Source organism: Chaetura pelagica, unplaced genomic scaffold (genome assembly GCF_000747805.2).
Source record: "Chaetura pelagica isolate M959 unplaced genomic scaffold, ChaPel_1.0 scaffold55, whole genome shotgun sequence".
Taxonomy (NCBI): Eukaryota; Metazoa; Chordata; class Aves; order Apodiformes; family Apodidae; genus Chaetura; species Chaetura pelagica.
Genome location: NW_009953571.1, coordinates 2,446,446 through 2,462,153, shown reverse-complemented (window position 1 = coordinate 2,462,153; position 15,708 = coordinate 2,446,446). Strand labels below are relative to the sequence as shown.

Sequence of the window (15,708 nt, the reverse complement as noted above, 5' to 3'; positions counted from 1 at the left end):
AAAAGCCTTGTTGCAACAGGTATTTTTGAGGGAGATAGTATTATAGACTGTAAAATCTTGCCATCAGAATTAAGACCAATAAGATAGACAATGCAGAAGATGCTAGTAGGGTGAGTAATTTTATACCTAGTGAAATCCTTCTGAAGATATTAAACTCTTGTGTTATTTTTTAAATATAGTATGCAGCAAAATTATTCATAGTTAATAATGCCATCCTGCTCTTTAGTAGCCTGGCATTCATTGTAGACATAGCAGAGAAATGAAGATACTTGCCAAAATAATTTCTTTATCTGGTGGGAAGTAGAATCAAGTGGTAAAATACAAAAGCAAGTTTTGAAGAACAGCATTTTGAAGACAGCGTAGTATCTCTTGTGACACTTCTTGCAACACACCTTAAAGTTTGAGTTTAATAGTCAGCATTCCAATGAACATCTTAATTTTACCTTTCCCCACTGTTGGACATAAAACCCAGATACTATTATTTTAAAATATGAATCCAGTATATGCTCTGAAAAGATGATATGTGTATTCTAATTATTTTACAACCTTGATTTTACTTATTTAATGCGTGTACTTAGAGTATCTTGTCAATAGTTGATGTGTTCCAATGGAAATGTGTTAAGACATTTGGCTTTTTTTACTGTACGTTTCAACATTTTGTAGCAAGAGTGGAAGTTTAGTTAGACAGGAAGACAAATAAACCAGGTAAGTGAATTTGTCCGGAAAAAAATAAAAATAAAAAAAATCTGAAGTGACCATCCGCTCATCTAAGAGAAAATAAACCCGGCATCTTTGCATCTGAGAAATCTTAGAAAGCAGAATTCAGGTAAATCAAATTTAGCTTGTGTGAGGGTAGGATACTATGTATCATTTGTAAGATTATATGCTGTCTATGCCTCTCTTAGACCTCAGAAACTAAGTAATCTTTTCCAGACAGAGAGGTGAAACAGAGAAAAAAAGGGGAGAGAAACATAGTAGAGATTTTCACTGATACCTTAGAGTTGTCTTGCCTTTAGCTTCTGCTGTTACTGTGGAGGAGAAGATTCCTGATTTGAAATGTGTGTATATCCAGGACAGCACATGAGAAACCTATGGGACATTTCAGTACTCATACTAATTTATGTAAGAAGAACAGATGGTGTCATGCAGCAGATGAATAGCTATGTCTGCTTAAAATAACAAATAACACTAAGTAACAGAATCCAAACAATCCACTACAATATTTCATTACAAAAAAAAGAAAATAGAAAAAAAAAGAGCTACATAAAAAATAAGTCAGGACTAGTACATGAAAGCAGCATGGAGATTACATGAAACATGGATGAAACTCATACCAGCTGTCAAATACCTTTTTAAAAAGGCAACTATGAAGTTGCTTGATGTTGTTAAAAGGCATTAAAAAAAATACCAACAACCCAAAAAACCCCCAAAATTTTGTATAAATGACAAAAATAGGAAATAACGTAATTTCTAGCAAATGACTCATGAAAATGTAGTAAGGAATTAAAAGATTTTGAGGAGAAGCTTGCTGAAGGCAAAAAACCCTGATATGAAATGCTTTTTCAAACATATCAGAATAAGGAAGCCTGCCAGAAAATCTGAAGGACCAATAGATGATCAAGGGATGAAAGAAGCACTGAAAGAAAACCATAGTATGAACTATAAAAATCTTTTTTATATTCATTATAAAAGAGTTTAGGAAGGCTCCCATGTTGAAATCTTTGTAAGGGACTCTTTGAATGCTTTTTCTCTAACAAGGGGCACTGAAAGCATTTTGTGACAAAACATTTTGTTTGTAATTCCTTTTTGTTTATAATTGCTGTTCTACAGAACAATGGACGGTGGCTGAAGGAATACTGATTATCCTAAAAGGTTCCAGTAAATCACAGACAAAATTGGAAAAAATGACAGAAATAATAATGAAGGGTTCTTGTCGATTTGCATTTGAGTAAAGAGAAAAAAAAAACACCTAAAAATGTCAGTTAATTACTCAAGATCTATTTCTTGTATAGATTCATAATGTCATACTGAAAATATACTTCTATTGGTATTTGTTTTGTTAGACATGAAGAATCAATTAAGTAGACAAATGGTACTGAATGCAGTTTTTTCACCATGTGAAATAGCTGAAAGCTACACCAAGACTTGTAAGGCAGAAACTCTTTCTTGCATTTTACTTGGTTCTCAGTCTTTAAGCCCTCAACATACTGATATCTTCCTGGTGTTTTAAAAAGATAAGAAATTTGAAAACCTGCATTTTATTAAATTAGACTTCTGCTTACATTGGAAGACACACATTTAGTTTGTTAACAGTTCATATGAAGCAAAAAGTATTTAATATTCCAAGAAAAAAACTTCTACTATATTCTCATATTTTGCCATTATATGTCCACAAATACCATCTAAATTATTTTGTAGAGAAATCATTAGAACCTATTTCCTTTACCTGCTGTTACATAAATCCTTGGATAAGCCTCAAAACCACAGGTATTTTGTTTGCAAATGCCCTTAACTCCTATAAGAAACAACAGTAGTTTTAAGTTTCTGATAGTGTGGAAATTAATAATAGTTTATTATTACTGTAATAATTATGGAGAAAACATTTACATGTATCTGTAAGTTATCTTGGTTTTTTATTGATTCTTTCATTGCATTTTCCCCTTATATTCTTTGGAAAATACAAAATTCTGTCTTCAGATGACAGACCACTTGAAAATGGGCATACACGCTATGGCTAAAGACCAGAAAAGTTTCCTTTTCCATTACTGCAGGGTTACATTCTTGTGTTTCCCTCTTCTATGTTAGTAGGCTATATGAAGTCTACTTCATAGAATATATCTCTACTTCAGTTTCTTTCAGAGGCACTGTTAAGGTGGTGTGTGCCTCACTGCTATGAATTTCCAACAGCATAGCTGTTTTATTCTCTGCTGTTTTATTTGTGACTAACTAAAACATCTTCTAGTCTACATGCACCTTGAGGGTTGTGTTCCATCTGAACTTGCATATGCAGGTATTTTCAGTAATGCATTGAAAGAAGAGCCTTCCAAGTGCTCAGATTAGGACAAGACAAGATTGGAAACTCAAGTTACACTACCTCAAGACAGTAGGTGTTGTTTCCAAGCTGGGAGCCCTTTTCCACTAAATTCCTGCACAGCTCACTCTGGGTATTAAGCTCTGTTATCGTGACCTGTTGGCAATGTTTAGGTCTCCTAAAATAGAGTCTTGAGGTTGTCTGACTTTTTGCATGCTTGTTAAAGGCTCCTAGGTATGTCCAATTAGTATATGCATGCCAGAAATCAGCCCCTGCAGGTAAGTCCCCGCAGCTGTTGAAGGAGTATAAAAATAAGCTGTTTACCTAATGTTCCAGAAAAGAACCTAATATTCAAAGCAAGCATTTGGAAATATTTTCAGGTATATAGTAATTAACATTAGAATGAAATAGAGAATGAGCTTCAGTGAAGTTCTTGCAAATCAAATCCAAAATTAGTTTTTCTTTAATATTGCTGTAAAGATCTTTTCTGTATGCTTTCCTGAGTTATTTCAACTCTCCTTATGTAAGATCTTACTTTTAAATAATGAACTCTTACTACTGTTTGCATGAATTACTAAACCTCGATAACTTGGCAAAACCCCTTTGCATTTATAAAAGGGCATTTACCTTTTCAAATACACTTTATGATATTTTATGATAGCCGGGAAGTTGGAGCTCTTAGGTACCACTTCCCTATAGGCTGTTTAGACGAAATGGAGTCTAGTTCAAAAGTAGTTTGAATATATAAAGACAAAAGAAAAAATAAATTACTAGTAACCTTTGTACTTTCTACTGAGTTTGGCAGTCTGCTCAAAATTATTTCAATGGCTGTTACACAAAGTCAGTTTTTGCAATCATACACTGCATCTTTAAACCTTCCAGGTGGTATGCTGATAATCTAAACAACTGAGGAAAGGAAAAATCTGTACTTTTTATTGCTCTCTCAAAGTGGTGTGACAATTGCTATAAAAAGCTTCTAATAAGTGGTGAGAAGTTTTCAATTAAGTGGAACAATATAGGTCTTTATAATGCAGCTCACCTGACCTTACTGAAAAGGGAGTTTTTTAGAGATATAACTATTTCAAAAGCAGAAATTGATACACTCAGTTCATGCTTTCATTAGCTTCAAGAGGGGGAATAGACATTGAAATCTCTGTACTTGTTAGGACAGTCGTAAGAGCACTATGTTGTGGTTTTGATTATGGGTGGGATTTTCAAAGACAGAGTGACCTGGGCAAAAAATGCTATTGAAAGTCAGTGGAACTTGTGTTACAAATACAGATTGGCAGCTCAAGTGCTTTGGAAGTTATGGGGTTTGCTGGAGCAGAAATAAGACTAATGTCAAAGTTTTACTCTTTTAGGAGAAGTGAATTAAACATTATATTTGGTAGAGAATTGTTTTAGCCAAGTTTCTTGGAAGAGGCAAAGTTTTGTCATTGTACTTTTCTATCGGCTCCATTTTTTTTCCTAACTTAGTACAAGTTCTGAATATTGGATAAATTTTGGCCAAATTTGACCAAAAGAAATAGGTCTTGTTAAGGTCTCTCAGAAGTCCTCAAAATAGATGGCCTGAGTGTGTGTATTCAGGGCTATCAGCAAGTGGGAGGCAGTGACTGATGAGGGATGTCATTTTCCAACAGGCGAACAGTATGGAGAGTGGTAAGAGACATGGCAGTATGTGAGGGTAGGTGCAAGAGTTGGGCAGGAGAGGAGAGGAAAGGATGCTGAAAAAACACTTCAGGAGTGCTGGGTTGAGAAAAGTAATACAACAAATGTTCGCGTGTTTGAAAACAGTTTGGTTTATTGCATCCTGAAGCTATCAAGAATCAGCCTCTTGGGATAACAAATGGAACAACACTACCCATATGGCAAATAACGGGGCGGGGGGAAGGAGGGGAGAAAAAAGAAAAGGACTATTTTCATTTTTGTTAAAACTGAATTGCAGCAAATTTATTCAATATCTTACTGCATTTAAAGGTTTGATTAGATAAAGGGTAATGAAAAAAATTAATAATTGGAAAGTGAGAAAGTAATGATAAACCAAGTTCAAAAACTTTGTGTTAGTAGTGTACAATGGAAAATCTTGGAGGAGAAACACTTAGATAAGCAAGTTATATGTGACTACTTTAAAAGAAAAATAGGATTCTTTATCTAATTTTAATGCCATTTTATAATTCAGCGATGGCACATAGTTCCTCCTGGGTGACTAACTGTGTTTGGAAATGCACAAAAGATAGTTGTAGGAGATGTAGTCTGCAGTACAGAGCAGATAAAAACACACCTTTTCTTTCTTCTGAGCTGGCTGACAATTCATGAATAGCATAACAGGGCAGAACTTTGCATAGTTCCAATTTTTATTTTGTCTCCTTTGCAAAGAAAAGCATTAAAATATCATTGAAACTGTTGAACCATGAACCTGCTGTCTTTACGGTATGTAACGGTAGCCAGCAAGACAACAAGGAGCCTTGTGAGAGTTCAGCACAGTCCCTTTTGCCATATCTTATGCTAATCTTAACAACATTCCTATCACTCTGACATACCTTATGTGATTTAATTTAGAATGGTTCACTCAGTTGGGGTGGGGTTTCAAACTGGCAGTAAGTCTTTCAGGTTGTAGAGCTTGGTTAAGTAGAGCTGTGATTAGTCCATGAAAGTTGATACCAGCTCAAGTAAATCTGTACTGTGAAACAAAAGCAATGAAGCTGTTCCAGTTTTCTTTGAATGTCCTTAGCACAGTGTTCCCTGGCATACTTTTAAGGATGACTTTATTAATTCTCCTATTGTTTCAGAAGTGCTCAAACAGGTTTCATTGAACATTAATAGTGTTCCCTGGCATACTTTTAAGGATGACTTCTGAAATAATAGGAGAATTAATAAAGTGCTCAAACAGGTTTCATTGAACATTAACAGTATTGATTCTTGAAATGAGGCTGGTATTTTGGCCATTCAGATGCTGGTCTGAGCCCAATGATCCAATGTCAGGAAGTGAGGTAAGGTAGAATAACAAAATGCCAAGGTTATTTTGAACCAAACCAACATTTTTCAGGCTTCAGAGGAGTTGATGCGAAACATACAAAGAGCAAAAGTCTCTAGATGAGCTTTAAATTAGGAGAGCAAAAATTCAATGTGAAAAGTAGACAGGCAGAAGGATTATGATAAATCACAAAAAAATTATACGAGTCCTGTGAGCTCTAAAATAAGCAATCAAGACATATTGGGATACTGTAGGAAACAAAGTTCTATTTCGTATAACAAAAAGAGCTCATTTCAGTGTTTAAAAAGTAAGCGGTGGGATTCCTGGAAATTGAAACTGTTCTACTGATCTGTGGATGATAAACATATTTTTTAAATGGTAATAAATAAGAGCTAGGTGGTGCAACTGACATGGGTCATCTAAATAAAGATCAATTTCTATACAAGTCAGTGATTTTTCCTCCAGAGTATGTTGTTGTGAGAAGAGATTGAGTGTTAGAAGTAATGCAGTACTTTATGAATATTACAGAAACATTCAATCTTTTGATTACTCGGTGAAGGAAAAATGGATTAAGTTGCAGACCTTTGGAGGGCAATTATTTAGATTAATCCAAACTGAGAAATAGCACCTGTAAATATAATTATAGACCAAAATTTAGGCAAATGTAAAAATAAAATAGGTCACATTGAAAGAAGTAACTTGAAGTATTGCTGAAATGTGAACAACTGTAACAAATCAAAGTATCTTCTATCCTAAATAATTAGATGATTCTGTGATGAAATATCAAAGTTGAACCTACACTGAGCAGGTTATTGGATCTAATTGACATAATGATACTGTGATTTGAACTACTAAAATGAGAAAAAGATACAAGCATTAGTATGGATCATAACCTTTTTTGACTTACCTGTTTTTTGACAAAATACAGCTGAGAATTTGAAGAACTAAAGAATTCTAAAATTTAGAGAATGCAAAGCTAAAAACTGAAAAAATGTGAGGATAAGATTTTGTATTTTGAATTCTACTTAATTATCATCAGTTGAACTGCTATGATTCTTACTAATTAAGAATGTGCCAATGTTTTTGAAGTGTGTAGGCTTGCCTGTCAACCTGACTGAGTTTTGGTTATCTACTGTATCACTGATTTTGATTGCAGCTTCTTTCTGAATAAACTAGAACAATATTCTGCTATCCAAAATTTCCACTGAAGTTCTTTAAACTGTGCCTGCTGAAAACGGAACAAGATCACTGTTAATTAGTAATTTTCCATCAAACACTTAAAAAAAAAAAAAAGTTATTGAATCAGTAGGATAAGAATCTTGCCTGTATGGCTGATGCAGGGAGTTGTTTGCTCCTTCAGGTTACCAAAGAGATACTCTTCACTGTTTCTGTTCAAGACAAAATAAAATCATTGCTGTAAGTTTTCCTGTTACTTCATCTGCTATCTCATCCTTTTTACAGTGAATGCAGACTGATAGGAAGGTTTTTATTCACTGTTCAGAGTATTAAAGGTAATAAAAAACAAAGTTTTCAAAAAGTTTCCTAGAATTGTTGACGCATTTATGTGTTTGATTACACAGGTGTTCTAATCAGTGATGTCAAATGGCTCTGCTTTATCAAAGGATTATATATTTGAATTAAGTAGATGTATGCACCACGCTCACTTCTGATTTTGTGTAAACCATTAACAAAAGAACATTCTTGAAAATAGTGATGACCATACTGATGGTTTGATTTTATTGTTGTTTTTTTTAAAAAACAACTACATGCATTGGCTTGGCATTACAGTGTGTATCAGAATTATTTTGTCTAAGTCCTGAAGCCCTAATTATATAGAACACATCCTTTGATGTGTATTTGTGAATATTTCTTTTAAAGACTTTCCATTTGTTACCCACACTTTTAGTGTTTGCCCTTTGCTAGGTCTCATATTGCACAGTTTCACAAAGTAAGGAACTCTTAATCTTCTCTGTGAAATAACCATATGGTATTTTCAGTTCCTTCTCAAAAAGAAGTTTTCCATATCTCAAAGTGCTCTCATTAACACTTGTCCTTGCAGTTATTTTTGTGCAACCAAATTGTTTGTTTTGCCTTACTGAAATACATTTTGTTTGTTTCTGCTCTTGATTTGCAGCAAGTCTTGTGACTAGTACTTCACATCTGTACTGGATTTAGCACTTCCCTGGCTTCAGGCTGCTTTTCTTTGTTGCAGCTTTCTGAAGACATACTGATAAAATATTATACATCTCATTATAAAAAAAATAAAATCCTTGGTATTTTTACTAAATTTATGAACTTTTACTAAATATTTTCCTGTAAGTGTGATATAATAGATGGTAAAAATAGGAATTGGCTTTTTGAAGTAAAAAGTATCATGCATACCTGCAGTGTGCAGTATTTCCCAGTGTCCTCTGGGAATTTTTTCTAAAAAATATCTTCAAATCAGTGTTATACAGTGCAGTGATGAAAAATTAACATATAGATACATTTAGGAAGACAAATTTTCCAAATCTATGAAGAATCAAAAATATATTTGATCATATCTAACTTTCCTTATCTAAATAACCATATCTCAGAGAACTACTGTTAAATTTTGACAAGTTTCAGTAGGGTCATTAGCATTAAGGTAGCATTCTGGCAAGGTAGGACTTAATCATGCAATTACCATATTTCTGGGACTATGTCACATATACAGTGAAATTATTTTTAGTGCATGCAAAAAGTGTTGTAACCTTAAGGATTTTTATCTGTTCTTAAAGGAAGGGTTGTTATCCTTGCACTGAATTGATTTTTTTTAGCACTGAATTGATTTTTTTAGCCATTAAGTTTCTTTGATCATCAACAATTATAGGAGTTTGATTTGCTTATATTTAAAACAACTTTCTGGCTGGTGAGCACTAAACAGAGAACTAACTGTCTTTATCAGTAAACACTGCAGACAGGAAAATACTCTTCTGAAGGAAATGAGCACACTAGCTATCTTACCTGAAGTGTTCAGTGTTCAAAAATGTAATGCTTTGTATTATGTTGTCATGTGTTAGAATTTATTTCAGTATATGAAAATAGCTTTAAATTATCATTTATGTACACACTTCTGTTTATGTAATTTGTAAAAACTCTTTAAAATTGTTTAGGGCTATTGAGACTTGAATGAAAGGCCCAATTTAAAACATCTCTCTATTCCACAGTTAGTATTTATAAGGTAACCTGTAAGTTATGTGCTTATATAGTGCTTGGATGTTTTCCCTAATCTATTTAATTTGCTACTTGTCTTCATAGTTTAAGTTCTTCAAGACAAGAATTGTCTCTGTCCTTTCTACTCTGCATTTGTCAGTAGAGTGTAGCTAATTCAATGGTTCTAAAGATGTCTGAAATGCTGAAATTTACTGCAAAAAAAGAGAAAACAGCAGCAGTGCTCTATAGTTATTTTTTAACAATGTTTTCTGTCTTAAAATATTTCTTTATTTTTTAAACAAGTAATTGAATTTTAAGCATTTTAGATAACAAGTCTGTCCAGGTAAGCTTTAGCACACGTAAATGTATATAAAAAGGTATGAATATATAAACAGGAACACTTTTGAAATTTTATAAACTCTACCAGCTGCTAAGAATTGAAGTTCCTTCAACTTCATTCTGCTGGAGGGGATTGTTAGATGCCATTTGTACATAAATCTAGTCTAAAACTATGATTTTTAGAATTTATATTTTTATGCGGTTTTGAAAAAGTAGATAAAAGGTTAGATACTCTGCTTGCAGTTGATGATACAGTCTAGCTGATATGTTTCGGATGGTACTTGCCAATGGTAAAACTTACTAATGAAGTAAACTCCTTGACTCATCCTAGTATGTCTTTTAAAACAGGTGAGGCTAATGATAAGGATGTTCAGGTGGTGGAACTTCCCATCGTTGACAGCTTACACCCACGGCCACCTTATTTACCGTTGGCTGTCCCCGAAGACCTGGCTGATAGGCTGATCCGTGTACATGGGGATCCTGCAGTGTGGTGGGTCTCGCAGTTTGTGAAATACTTGATTCGTCCTCAGCCTTGGCTAGAAAAAGAAATAGAGGAAGCCACAAGGAAACTTGGTTTCAAACATCCAGTGATCGGGTGGGTATTTAGGTGGTTTTATTTTTAACTGTGCTTTAATATGTGTATATAGTGATTGCAGTTCAGGACAGTTTTTTTTATGATGGTTATCCAAGAGCCTCAAGCAGATTGTTGGGAGAGAGGGTGCTTTCTACATGAAGCTTTTTTTTTTTTTTCCATGCATAATGCAGTTTAATTACAAGTACTTCTTCTACATACTTGCCTACCTATAGTTGGCCAGATATATGTAAGACAGGTCAATAGAAGATTTTCTTATATGTCCTTCCATATTTAGTAATGTAATACAGAGTTTCATTCATGTAATTGCCTTACAGCTTGTATTCCAGACACTTTTCTGTCTGGGTCTTCTTTTCAAGTGCCTATAGCCTCTATGGTTGAGGAAAAAAGGCTAAGCCTACATTTTACATGCCACAATCCACAACTAATTTTATTGTTGGCTGCACCTGAACATGGTATGTGCCTTTCCCTTTCCTGCTGATGTTTTCACTATTGTTGTTTCTTAGCAGTAACTATGAATTGGAAAGGTCTGTATGGGGATATATGGGGAGAAGAAAGGAAAAACCTATGGGCAATACAGAACAGCTTGTGGAGGGAAGGTTTTACTGTCATTTAATGTTAAGATTTTGCAGCTGCTGTACTGGAGTCTGCAGATATTTCTTCCTTTGCCAGAACTTTCTTTCAATCCTTAATCTTTCTTTTTGTTGGACACAATAGTTCTGTCCAAATGCTATTTGGTTCTGAACATGGAGTCGATAGGCCACTTCACCACTGGCAGATTTGACTTGTCAGTCAAAATGTGTTAGGTTTCAAGCAGACAGGGAAGATGCATTTTTAACTATCTTCATTCAAACCCTGCATTGTATTCGGTGTCCCAAATATGCATATGATACAGAATATTCCTATTTTGCTTTTTAACTGCATTGATCAAGTGTTACCTATCTACACTGGATAGTTTAACCTTCTGCACAAAAGGAATACCTTTTATGCTATAATTAAATCTCCTTCATATATATATATATATATCAGTTACTCTTTGCCTTCCATGCAAGATTATTATATTGCTTTCAAGAACAGACTGACAGCTAACTTAATGTTGTCAGTGTGTCTTGATAGACATGGCTGAGTTTTAATTCCTCCTTGTTTTATGCAAGGATACACTTTAATATGCATTCTAAAAGCATGGACATGAAATTTAAAATTAAAATTTCATTTGCTAAAACATGTACTGTATTTATGAGTTGAATTCCTAGTTTCTGCCTTTTTACAGGGTTCATGTCCGAAGGACAGACAAAGTAGGAACAGAGGCAGCATTTCATCCCATTGAAGAATATATGGTACATGTTGAAGAGCGATTTGAACTTCTTGCTCGCAGAATGCACGTTGATAAAAAAAGAGTGTACTTGGCTACAGATGACCCTTCATTGTTGCAAGAGGCAAAATCCAAGTAAGATGAATTATGTTTGTATTACAGTTCCTTCTGGTTAGCTTAACAATTTCTGACTATTGCGTGCAAAAACGTTAATGTAATCTTTTTTGTTACCATTTATACAGTTAAGATTGCATTTCAGCTTCCAGCAATTTTAATTTTTCTCTCAGACATTCCCTATTTTGGATGAGCTTTTTTCCAAGTATGCTTCTCAAAGCATAATGTTAAAAATCTTGAAGAGCTGAGCAAGATACCTGTGACTATTTAAAAAACAAACCAATGCTGTGAAACGTAAGTAAAAATATAAACACACCTAACATCTTGAAGAACAGACACATAAAAAGAAACTATTCAGAAATACTGTCAAAACTAGTTTCTATATTAAAAAGTATCACCTGTCCAAGCAATACCTTTCTGTGAATAGTTGCCAGAGAAATTTTTATAAGTTGGTTGAAAAGCTTCTGTTAACTCTTTCAGAAGAATTTCTGTATTGACAACTTAGAACACACTCACCCTACATACTGAATACTTGTAAAGTTTGTCCTTTAAGATACGTGGGATTGTCAGTCTGTAACGTTCTCTCTGTGCCTTTTTTGCTCTATGTCCTCATCTAGCTCTCCAGAACGTGGGTGTAACAACCTACCCTAGTTACAGGATATCCCAACTTGTCATAGGAAATACAACTGTCTTCAAACCTGGAAATACACAGTATGCATCCATTTACTCCTAACATGGCCTGTATTTTCCTAGAAAAGGTCATTGTTAAGTTGCGTGTTTTGCAAGGTGTCACTGAGGTGGCAAAACCTTCTGTTTAGTTAAAGAAAGCAGATACATGTGAAAGAATAATGTTCCTTATTTAACTGTATCTTTCTTGGGTTATGGTGTTTATGGCATCTAAAGAAGTGCTGATTGCCATGGCTATGGAAACTTGGGTAAATCTTTCACATACTTTGAATTTAAGCATTTTCTTTACTGAGTAAGGAAATATTTTACATGTTTTCCTTTGAGTGCTATTTATTTGTCTATCTACTGATTGACTTGCATTTCTGTTTCCAAAATTTTATCTCCCTTGAGCAGAAGAATATGTTTGGTTGGTTGTTTGTTTTCATTTAAGCAGGGAAAGAAATACTTTTAAAAATCAAAGTAGCTCAAAAATGGCAAATTTTTAAACTGTTTTATTCTTGGTAGACATGCTTGAAAAGTACATAAGGTAATATACTGGGTTACAAATCTTCTTTGGCATGTACAAGGTAATATTAATATAACAGATAATATTATTTTGATTTTTTACAGCATTGTAAACCTTTATATTTCAATTGTTTTATTTCTGGTTTTCTTGCATTTCTACAAAGGACTGCCATTTAAAATTACGGAGTTTTGAAAAAAACTAAACAAACATACACAACTCCAGCTGACAGCAATCTAATCCTTCCTTTTTATATTATGTAGAGACAAAGAACAGTAGCAGAAACCATTACAATAACATAACATTAAAAGGGCAAATCAGAACAATGAAAACACAGGTAGTGAAAAACAGGTTATTTAGGCAATGCAATGAGTATTATAACTTTAATTGTAATTTGTAACAGAATTCAGTATTGCTGTAGTTATCTTGGTTGTGCATTTTTTCTTTATATGTGTTGAACTTTCAATCCCTAGCACTGTACACTTTAGCTTTTTGAATAATAATGATATGCACTCACTATGTAAACACATCATCTCAAGTTTTCAATAGAAATTAAAACTACTTGTAAATTGTGAATGGCTCAGTAAAACCATACTGGATTTTATTAAGCATTGCAGTTTCTATGACATTTCAAGATCCATTCCAAATCATATGTTTATTGAAATAATATAGGATACAGCTCATTACTACAGCATTTATTTTATACATTTTCTTAAACCATAGAATCACTACAGCATTTATTTTATACATTTTCTTAAAAAAACCATAGAATATGTAACTAGTGAAGAATTTCTTATGTGCTGGTGTTGAGTTTTGAGGTCACAGTTTACACTGAAACATAATTTCTGAAGTTGATTGTACCCAACTGTTACTTTCAGTTGAGTAGAAAGCATTTGAAACTTCATAGAAGGAAGGATGCAATTGGATGTTTCAGCTGCTCAGGCAGGTTAAGGTCAGGTTTTGGGAATAAAGAACCTTTTCTTCCTGTTCTTGTGAAGAAAGCTGCAAATTAGTTTACACTTGTGTCAAGAAAGTTCTAGTCACATTGAACTACTGAGCTCTGATAGAAACAGCTGTCACATTGCACTGCAGTAGCTTACAGTGTATTAATTATTGGATGCACTAATATTAGTAAGATAGCATGTTTCTCTTTACATGAGAATTATTTGCCATCAAACAAAAAAGACAGTGGAGTCAGTGCTGCCAGTTTTTCAAGGGTTTTTATTTGGTTTGTGTTCCAAAGGAAAGAAAGAAAGAAGTTCTATATTTTCAGAATTAGGATGATATAGAACAACATGATTAGAGAGGAGCATGGTTGAGAGTCCAACAGCAATAATAATTATGGGATTAAAGCACTTAACAACTTCTGATAAGCAGAGATCATAGGGTATTTATCTTAGGTGTAATGTTAGGGATGATTAATTGCTTGTTCTTTGGCTGATTTAGGAGTTTTCAAATAGAAACTTTTGAATTTCTTGTATATATATTTCTATGTATATATTATTGACAGAATCTTATCTTTTTAAGGTAGAGTATTCAGGATAGTGCCACTGAACATGCACATAAATTCTTAAAGGAACCATATTTAATAATTTTCTGGTTCATGTGAATCTATTTAGGTGTCTTTCTCATCTATATGAGCACTACAATTTAACATATTACAAGTTTAGCTGTAAAGTCATGTGTATTTTGTTTTTTCATTTTTTTGCAAGAATTTGCCTCCCTTATGAGGTTTTTTCCAGCATTTAAGAAAGCTTTTCCCTCAACCCTGTTTCACAGTTTACTTACTTCCACAATAGCAAGTTAATGTCTTTCCTCCCTGTGTACTATCTGCAGTTTACCTGTTGCAACCCTCGCCACACCCAAGTCATAGCATAGCTAATATATAGGATTCAGTAGTGCTTCAAACATCCTGAGTCTGAACAGCTCAGAGATTTTCCAATTCTTATTAAAGCAAGATGTGAAACACATTATTTCTTACTCCTCTGTCTACACACTTTCTCACACTCTTGTGTCAGAGGGAAGAAAGCTTGCATTGCCTGTTCTGGACACTTCTCCATTTCTACTGGTTGAGAACAGGAGCCTGGGATTCATCTCAGTTTGCACCTGCTGCACACTCTAGTGATACGTTATAGTTTCACAACTAATTGTTCAGCTTCTGAAACCAACTGGAACTTGAAATAGTCTCGTATTGGTTTGTATCGTTATCTGAGGCTGGTTAAGTGCTGGAAGGAAAGATTTTAAATTCCCTACATTCTTCTAATTTCTTCTTTTCCCCTTTTCCTAGATGTGGAAGGTGGGGAGAATCCTTCCTGGTCTGTGTATAGGTTTCAAGAATCTATTAGCTTTAGAAGAATTAGATACTATTTTTTGATATGTAGTCTGATACAAAGAAAACAGTATTACACCAGTTTCCATTCTTGGGTTTTATCTTTACAGTCTGGTTCTTTCCGGTTACAAAGGAGAGAATGCTTGGGTAATTTCACTGGAAAGCTAGATGGGGCCCTACAAAATACTGTATTTAGATGATTCTGTCAGTAGAAATAGGACATCTTTTTATTTATTATTCATGTACCATGCATTCAGGAATCCTAGTAATAGGATCGTTCATGAGTTCTGCATAAAAAGAAAAAAAATATCCCCAAAAGCTTACATTGTAAGCATTACATTAATCATAATATAAATACAGAAGGAAAAAAAAGCTAACGATAGAGCTTCAGAAGTTTTATTTCCCTTAGTCTTTGTAGTCATTGTGGTAAGAATAGCTTTAAATAGAATCTAAAGCACTATAGGAAGTGGGAAGGAGAACTTAGCCTCACCTGATTCAGAAAGTCAGTGGGTCACATATGGCTAATCTTGAGAGAATAGACTTGACCTTTTACTGTATTTTTCTCTTTTTTTCTGCTTTCAGCCTGTTTTGGGAACAGAGTGGGACTAAAATATTGTTTGGTCACACTGAGTATAGCTGCTATTATACTCACAT

General features: G+C 34.0%; 1 protein-coding gene across 2 annotated transcripts in view; it reads left to right on the top strand.

Moving 5' to 3' along the window:
* The window catches only part of FUT8 (fucosyltransferase 8 (alpha (1,6) fucosyltransferase)), a 47,439-nt gene that overhangs the window by 23,947 nt on the left and 7,784 nt on the right, over positions 1–15,708 (top strand). For both annotated transcript variants that reach the window (XM_009999510.1, XM_009999509.1), the window contains exons 6-7: positions 9,867–10,113; positions 11,381–11,557. In XM_009999510.1, the coding sequence (XP_009997812.1) occupies positions 9,867–10,113; positions 11,381–11,557 (424 nt within the window). The remainder of the gene's footprint in view (positions 1–9,866; positions 10,114–11,380; positions 11,558–15,708) is intronic.